Below are 9427 nucleotides of genomic sequence, written 5' to 3'. Positions count from 1 at the left end.
AAGTGCATTTCAAGCAAGTTAAATATAAATGGTTAGATAAACAAGGCATGTTTCCATTACCTCACTCGATTAAAAAAAAGTCGTTTTGAAATATTCAAGCTGCACATTCTATATAATAACTGTCGTTGTTGTACCTATTTCGCTAATTCGTGTATTTACATTTGTTTTGGTAGTTCGAGTGTGCATTTTCAGGTGAAGTTATGAAATCAACTGATCTGAAGTCATGCGTTTCTGGCGCTTTAAAGCAATAGAAACCGTAGTCTTGACGTTCGTTGTTTTGTTGATTTTCTGTTGTGACAAGCTGTGAAAAGCTTTTACCGGGTGGAGAGCATGTATAGAGAAGTGTGGCTTCCCTGGTTTGTTTTTAAACAAATTAGAGAAGCCTCCTGTTGTACCCACGTGGATTTACTTACAACAAATAATCTAGCATACAATTTCATATAATAAACATTAATTTTGCTCGTTAATTAGAAGGTTTAACAGATGTCTGTGTAAATATTTAAAGATCCTAAATATTTTTGCACATTGGACGTGTCATTCGCCGGGTGTTGTATAAACACACCTGCTGGGCAATGTGTTAAGCAGACTTAAGATTATCCATAGTTTCCTTCTTTCTCCCGCTTTTTCCATTGTGCTCTGTCAGCACTACGGTGGCCACGCATCACCCAAATATTCATTCTTGTGCGGATCCTTGTGAAACTGCTCCCGCCCAGAGCGTTTTATTAGCAAGTAGTCGTAACTCGCTGTCACATCCCGAACAAAAATGTATTTTAAAAAGGTCATTTATTGGACTCTGCTGCATCTCCCACTTTAAATAACCTGTTCATCTCCGAACGGTGTGTCTCCAATTGTTTAGGTAAACTCACCTGCATGACGATAAATTTTCTGCCAGCCAGGGGCGCTATATATGTTCACGTGGGCATGGCACCGCGAGTGCAAGTTGGGGGAGGGAGAGGGAGCTTCCATCTTTCGATAAAAGACGGGCGGGGCTTCATGGGACAGCGAGGAGAGGAATCCACAGGTGATACAACGGTGCTAGAAGTTCCTCATTGCATCCTTGGCCAAAGCAGGTCAGACTAAATAAATTATAAACTTATATAGCTATATGGTGGTAAAACATGAATGAGAGCATTGTCCATGCCTTTATAGTCAATAACTAATCGCGCTCTGAGACTTCTCACCCCCGCTAAGGCTAGGCAAAAAGGAAGAGAAGTTATAAATATGACCGTCCGTAATGCATGATTTAACGATAGTGGAGTAATATGTGCCGAAGCGTTCTTTAGTAACCACTAGACGGCGCTGGAGATGCTAACTTTCTCGCCGTGAGAGTGAATTATTAAAAATCCTTCGGTTACGGCCGTATCAGCCTTGACCCAATGTTGACTCAGGTAGCTGAACGCCTGCGATTTGCAACTACCAACGATTCGTCATCCATAGCAACAATCATCAGCACATTCCATGCCAGAATGTTTGCACAGTTAAGTAACAATATCGATATGCGAATAGAAAAGGTAAGGGCCTATTTAGAAATCCCCCTCCCCCGTACATTTTTACATATACGAATTTAAGAGCCCCTTTCAAGTGCTGGGTCGCCAGAATCTGGCAGGGTATTCCTGTCCCTCCGACCCCCCCTGAGTAAAGGCCGTATTTCCTATAAGCCGTTGTTCTGAGGTTGTAAACAACATGAAAGTACCAAAAGAGTCCACAGGGTGGCAGTATCGGTCTGTATTTTTCTAGTCAGGTTCTGGACATTGCCTGTATTGTCGTTCACACGAGGTGACCCTAAACACGCCATTCCATTGGTCCATTACCGTTTATAACCAAGTTACGATGTTTTCCACGTGCCATTTAATGACAGTGTTACGCCAATACTGTCACGCAGATAAACTCTCTCAAGTTCATGACAAGTTTTTTACCTTTTACACCCATTTTTGAATAGCTTTTCTTTTTTGAGGTCCAGAATGACTCACAGGAGTTCATATCATCTACAGGGTGACCTTGTCTGTGTCATCGTGTGTTGAGGCATTGGCACCAGCCCCAATCCGTCTGTCTAACACACTGAAAGACCAACCTCAACACGTAAACTCTGCTGCCACTCCTGTACCACTGTGCCAGATCCATAAAGTCAGACCATTGTAACTTCAGAGAGCAGAAGGGCAGGCTAATCACAGCAGCAGAATGCGTAATGGATCAAAACCGAAGCCGCACGAAAATAAACATGGAATAACAAACAATCTTGTTTTCAGTTCCAGTCGTCGTTGAGGGCAGGTTATGTAGAAATAATACAGTATGTTGAATCACAATCATCTAATTGCTGTTGCTTATTTAATTTCATCCAAATCTCTCTCTCTCGGTTATTTTCTTGGGAGCAGCAGAGGCGATTCACTTGGATCTCACTAAGTATTGCTGTATATGAGATGCTAAGCCATTGTGCAAGCTTACTTTGCATTCGGAGAGTCATTTTTGCTCTCAAGTGTACGTTTACAAAAATCACGGCAACTTAACGTACCGATAATACAATATCGTAATGAACCGATTTGAAAAGTTGTACCCTGTCCTTTGTCCAGTTTCGTTCGGTCGCACATATTATGCATATGATATCATATGCATCCAGTAACACTGGCTGTTACATGTGCTTGTGGTGTGTCCTTCTGTTCTCATTTCATTTTCAGTAAATCATATCCCCCACCCCCAAAAAATCCAGATATTAGTGTCCCCATCAAAATCAGACATCCATTTCCCAAAACTGACAGTTTTGATCCTTTAGCACCTCCCAGGAAGGACAGGGTGTGGGTGGTATCCTGACTGGGATGCTCAACCAAGTCATTCTGTTTCAACTGCCATTTCCAGACAGTAAGTTTGCTAGATATTTTCACCTCTCAGTAAAAGGCTGTTGTATCACCCGCCGGCTTGGTTCATTCCCCAGAAGGGAGCGCTCTTTCCTCTCAGAACACCACCTCGCCTCTGTAGGATGGGTTGCTGGCTCTAGACCTGCTGCCAGCCTTGTTTCTCCTGAGCAGGAAAACCACCAGCGCCAACAGGAGAAGCAGCACAAAGGCCAACACCCCCCCGATGACCCAGCGGTCATGCTGGGGCTATTGTTTGCCAGCTCGTACCGCTTGCATGAAGTCTTGGTGGGACTGCTGGAGCCTGCACGATTCACAGCCTCCACGCACACCATGGTTCCGGGATCCAGCTTCGGCAGCAACGCCTTCCTGGCTCGCATGGACGCTGTCAGCAGGTGACGCTGACCCTCCAGGATCTGATAGTGGGTGACAGCAGATGGGGGTGAGCACCAGTGCACCACCACCTGCGAGCCCTCCTTGGTCACCTCCAACAGGACGGGGGCATCCGGAGTCTCGTTTGGCCCACTCTCTCCTGGGCAGAGGCAGCCGGGTAGAGATCGAGAGGTCCACGCAAGGGGTCTCCAGGTCCTTGCAGTGGTCATAGTTACAAGGCAGCACTGGCCTGGATGAATTCTTGGGCTCATCTGTCGGGTCGGTGTATTGATAGTAGTCATAGTTGTCCACACTGTTCAGCACTGCCGGGTCGTTCTCCCCGGCTGAATGGCAGGTGCACAGGGCCAGTAAGACGAGCAAAAGGAAGCCAGACGAAGGTGTCATTGTGCCTGTGAACAGCCAGGTGATCATGTGAGGGCGTGGGCAATCACAGTCAAACAGCAGTGATCATGTGAGAGTGTGGGCAATCACGATCAAATAGCAGTGATCATGTGAGGGCGTGGGCAATCACAGTCAAACAGCAGTGATCATGTGAGGGCGTGGGCAATCACGATCAAATAGCAGTGATCATGTGAGGGCGTGGGCAATCATGATCAAATAGCAGTGATCATGTGAGGGCGTGGGCAATCACAGTCAAACAGCAGTGATCATGTGAGGGCGTGGGCAATCACGATCAAATAGCAGTGATCATGTGAGGACGTGGGCAATCAAAATCAAACAGTAGTGATCATGTGAGGACGTGGGCAATCAAAATCAAACATCAGTGATCATGTGAGGGTGTGGGCAATCACGATCAAATAGTCATCATGTGAGGGTGTGGGCAATCAAAATCAAACAGCAGTGATCATGTGAGGGTGTGGGCAATCAAAATCAAACAGCAGTGATCATGTGAGGGCGTGGGCAATCAAAATCAAATAGCAGTCATCATGTGAGGGTGTGGGCAATCAAAATCAAGCAGTAGTGATCATGTGAGGGCGTGGGCAATCAAAATCAAGCAGCAGTGATCATGTGAGAGCGTGGGCAATCAAAATAAAACAGCAGTATGTGTGTGGGAGGTTGGCATAATGGTTCTGCTTGTGTGCGCAGCTTGGGTGTCCTTGCCTTGCTCCTGCAGGTCTCCTCAAGGCACCTCGGTTTCCTTCCACAGTCCAACAATGTGGTTTAGCATCTCTAGATTGAGTGTGATCATGTGTGATTGTATGTGACTCTCTGTGTGAGTGTGTGCTAATGTGTGAATCTGTGTGATTGTGTATGATCTTGTGATTATGTGTGATTGTGTGATTTTGTGTGATTGTGCATGACATTGCATGTGATTATGTTTGATTACATGATTGTGCGTGACCCTGTGATTACGTGCAATAATTTGTGATTACATCTGATTGGATTGTGATTGCATGCGATTGTGTGTGATTGTGTGATACTGTGATTGCTTATGATTATGTCTGTTTTGGGGTGACCACCTAAATCATATCAGGAGGGAGACTATGAACTACAGCAGGGTGCGTAAACGACCCTTTCATCCATTTCAATTAAAAGGACACGGATTTCACTTCAGCGCTGAGTTCTTGCTCCGTGCTGATTGGTCAGTCTCTTATAATCATGCACACGTCACTAATGTTAATGTGAAACAGCTGGATGAGTCTTTCGATCAAGGAAACAAACCAGTTAAAGTACTAGATGAACCAAACTATTTAGCCAATCACAGGAGCCCTTCCGTTTTCAAGTAATTTGCTCAGTCTGCAGCAGGCCATACTGTGCCTCCTGAAATGGATTAGCTGGTCACCCTAATCTGTTTGAATGTGACTGTGTGTGATTGTCTGATTACGTCTGACTATATGTGACTACACGACTGTGTGATTATATCTGATTGCGAGTGATTATGTGTGACTGTGCACCTCTTTTTGACACAAACCCCATTTCAGCGCATCGCTCAGTCACAAAGCACTGACTTAACGGGTAGTTCACCGGCCCCCCTGTCATTTTCAGAGCCTCAAAATGCAAATAAATAAATAAATAATGAGACGCCCAGAAGATGGAGCGCTTTGCATTTTTTTTTTCCTTGCTAGCATGCGGAAAACTTGACAGGCATCCAGAACGAAAGACTCCGAATCCCACATGGGCCAATAGCATTGCAGAGCCCTGTGATGTGAATGACAGCAATACAATACTATTGTCTGTCAGTTTATAGTGCAGTGTAGAATATTTACCCAGAATTCATCAGCCTGTGGCTGTGGCCCTCCACCCTCCTCGGCTCAGTGTTAATCGTTGTAACTGGAAACGCTTAACCACAAAGCCTGCTTATGCAGCGAAACTATTTAATTAAATAGCCTAATGTCATGAAAAACTTTTTCCAGCACCTCATAGCAGCCCCCTGAGTTTTAAATTGTAGTTTATATAACACAAATCATCTAAATCATTTTTTTTTCTTTCTTTTTTTAATTTCTTGGGACTTGATTTTTAATTTAAATCCTGCTGCATCGTATCTCAAAACACATTTTATTGCGACATGTCCGTTCCACAAAACACTGGGAATAGCGCAGGATTGTGAAAGCACGGGCTCCTAGTTTTAAGCAAGGTGGATGTGCTTATCAGTTATCCGACCCAGGTATTCAAAGCATCCCAGTGTGCTGAGGTCGTGCTGGTACGCGCTTCCCCTTTCACCATGAGTTACGCATCTGATTTCCAGTGAGGAGAAGTGTTTGTATCATAAATGAGAACTGAGCTGTCACATCCTTTCCCAAAGAGCTGAACACTCCAGGTCTTTTTCTTTTCATTGAATACTTTCAGATGAGAGATGTGATCAGAAGTAAACAGTCGTACTGGGATCATGCAGTGGATTCCCGGTGTCTTCTGATACCTGCGTACCTTCTAACACAAACGTCTTATACAAACAGTTCGACCCAAATGGGATGCAAAATGTCTAGATTATTTGATAGTTTACATATTTTCTTGACGCATAATGCTGGAAAAAGTTGCTTAAAGACGTTATGTGTGCTAGAGGGGAATCTGAGGACTAAAGCAACATCTTTTGAACATTTTTCAAAAACTGAAGTTAAGGTTTAAAAGAATCTAAAAACCTTTCGTCAGCAAGTTGAAGGTTTAAGAATATGTTCTAAATACAAACTACTGCTTAAAAATTTTGGGTAACTGAGGGGGTACAATTAATGTAGTAATACACTCTTAGTACACTCAGTGTATTAATGAATTAGTAGCTAAATTTTAGTTACGTACTGATTCCGTGTTCGTTCATCATTAATCAGTAATAACGGTTCATGTATTTCATGCAGAAAGTAAATTAGGTCATGATTTGTTCTTGAGTAGTGACTGCGTAAGTTATTTGTGTTCGCTCAAGTAAGTATTAAGAAGTATTTTTTTTTAGAACATTATACTTACACCAGAGACTGACTTTATGAAGACACGCTGCTGTTGTCCTGTACGGGAACTCTCAGTAAGGACCCTCTCGCAGCTTGCGTCGTTTCCTGTTTTAATCGTGGTAAATATTAATCGTGGTAAATATCAGGCTCTCGTTGGCGGGGCAGACCTCGGCGAGGTCCCTGTGCGTCTCCGTGTAGAGCGGCTGCAGCAGCTGCGTGCCGAGAGCCAGAGGAACGTGGAGGGAGGACCCCAGTGATGCGGCGTGACTGTGTCCAGCTGAAAGCAGTGTGGCACCTCCTGTAGTCGCCTCCACGGCAGCAGAATTCGGGTACAGGGGGGCTGAGTATGTCACAGTTTCAGGGATCCCCTCGCCTGAATGGCTGATTGTTCCACAAAATCCTCTGTGCCTTTTCTCCTCCTCTCTGTTCTTCTTGCTCTTCCCTCTCTCTCTGCAGTTCTCCTTTCTTTTCACCCCTTTTCCCTGGGCCCTTGTTCTTTTATAAACTCCTCGCAAGAACAGTCCCCTCCTTCCAGTGCAGTGCACCCCCTCCCATTCCATGTTTCAGCAAAAAGCACTTCTGACTTTGAGTGCGCGCGTGTGTGTGTGTGTGTTTGTGTGCTTGGTGTCTGTATGTTTGTGTGCCTGTCTGTTTTATGTATCCGTGAGTAAAAGGCTCACGCACTCTGCCGGAAAACCACAAGAACCTCACATTCCTGTCCAGGATTCAGATTGCCGACGTCGTCTTCATTTCAGCTTAAGGGGGAGCAGTGACATCTTTGCTTTCTGCTAGCGGAGGACGGTGACATCTCGAGAGAAACGGCCCTGAACATACACCCCAGGGGTGCGGGGGGCCACTCTGCCCACGCCGTTCAACACTCACTTATTCCAAGAAGTCCCTCCCTCCTTCCCTGTGGAAGGTCAGCGTGTTGTGGGGGACCCACCTGCTGGGAAAAAGAAGTTAAAGAAAGGACCAATAATGAGGCGAGGGGCTGTTGACGGCGGGAGAGAGAGAGAGAGAGCGGGAGAGATTACATCACACGCCTTCCGAGAACTGCAGAAGGGAGCCTAGATCTGCATGAGTGAGAAAGATGAATGAATAAAAATGGGGATAAACAATGACGGCAAAGTAGTAGAATAAGTAAGAAAAATAGAACATAGAAGCATGACATGTGGGGAATGCTCTGCAGGTCAAAGGTCACCTGCAGGTCAAAGGTCAGCTGCCTGTACGCGAATGGTTTCCCCCTTACCGTTTGTCACGTGCCTCCATGTTTCACCCATCTCCGGCCTCTTAAATCCCTCCTTTGCTTCTCCACCTCCCCACCCCCCTCCTCGCCCGGTCTCGGCATCTCTGGGGGGGGGCTTTTGGCGCCAAGGTCGAGTGCGCTCCGTGACACATCTGTTACCAGTTAATCTGCCAAATAATGGAACAGGACTCAACTTCCTGGGACTCTTTAGCCAATAGGGTTGAGGATGACACCTGGAATGTGACCATGTGCAGCGTGTGTGTTTCCCATCATGATAGGTCACCAACATGCCTGTTTCCACCTGCCCCTGGTGTGTGTGTGTGTGTGTGTGTGTGTGTGTGTGTGTGTGTGTGGGGGGGGGGGGGGGGGGGGCAGCATCTGGGAATCCTCAGCCCATTAGCCAGAAGCTAATCGGAGTGGAATGATGTTGGCCAGCTAGGATAGGCGGGGTCAGTTACAGCCACGGGCTGGTATCACCAGGTAAAAACGAGACACAGAACTTTCCGGATCATCTCAGCGTATGCTTCACGCCAGGCTGACTCACTGGAGCGCTGAAACTCAACACTAAGTAAATGTTTACTTTTTAACGCAAATACGCTCGACTTGATAGGGAATCTGCTCCCCTAGAGGGCTCGGTAACAAGCTCTATGCTCTGTCTTGTAAAAAGCACCGGAATGACCAGAGATATACAGCCAGTGAGTGGCTGTATCCCAACAGCTGTGGCTGAGAAGGCAGGCAGTGTTCGAGATGCGGGAAATTGCTTTGTTGCTTGAGCGTCGGCCATCTTTACCGCCTGCCACTCCAAATAGGAAGTGATGCAGCCATGGCAGGAAATTGGACTGGTGAACTGGACTAATTTCACACCGTAGCTAGTCTTCTGTGTGTTCCTTTTTAAATTTGCAGGTGGTGAAAGAAAGAGACCTTAAAACGACATTTCTGAACCCGGTCCTCGTGGAACCCCAGGACATATTTTTGCGCCCTCTCAGCTCCCAGCACAGATATTTGGTGTTCTTGATTGTTTGTTTTGTCCATAATTGTTTGTTTTTTTCTTTATTGTTTTTTTTTTATAGTTGTTTGGTTTGTTCTTGATTGTTTGTTTTGTTCATAATTGTTTTTTTCTTTATTGTTTGCTTTTTTTATAGTTTGGTTTGTTCTTGATGTTTGGTTCAGCTTTGCTGGGAGCTGGGCGGAAGAACAAATGTAGACTGTCTAACATTTTCTGTAAAGAATCTTCTCACATTTCTGGACATAACATGACGTTCTGATGATGCTTCAGGTCGTCGTTTGACGACACTACCCCTCAAATGTTCTCTCTGATTACAGTAAATCAGCTGGTTGCTATAACTAACCTGGGACACTCATGCTGATTCACGCCACAGCATCACTAGTTAATCATAGTTATTAACAAACAACTGACTCATGGTTTTTAATCAGGTGGGGCGGACCCCACGTCACACAGATGAATCATCAGACTGGTGCCCGGTGGTGAACCGAAGGAGGTCAGGTCCTGGCCCCTTCTAGGCGGGGTTGAGCCCCCTGACCTGTAATAGGGCCTGTGTCCTTTGTGT

The 9427-nt window shown here is 45.6% G+C and overlaps 1 protein-coding gene across 1 annotated transcript; it reads right to left on the bottom strand.

Moving 5' to 3' along the window:
• Window positions 1-1710: 1710 nt before the first annotated feature.
• LOC125721745 (leucine-rich repeat neuronal protein 4-like) lies at window positions 1711-3448 on the bottom strand. The gene is given in 2 exon segments (XM_048997778.1): window positions 1711-3092; window positions 3095-3448. Coding segments are annotated over 2 exon segments (501 nt in total). The 3' UTR covers window positions 1711-2945.
• Window positions 3449-9427: the final 5979 nt, after the last annotated feature.

Source organism: Brienomyrus brachyistius, unplaced genomic scaffold (assembly GCF_023856365.1).
Source record: "Brienomyrus brachyistius isolate T26 unplaced genomic scaffold, BBRACH_0.4 scaffold35, whole genome shotgun sequence".
NCBI lineage: Eukaryota > Metazoa > Chordata > Actinopteri > Osteoglossiformes > Mormyridae > Brienomyrus > Brienomyrus brachyistius.
Note: the sequence above shows the minus strand (reverse complement) of the source record. Positions and strands in the feature narration are given on the sequence as shown.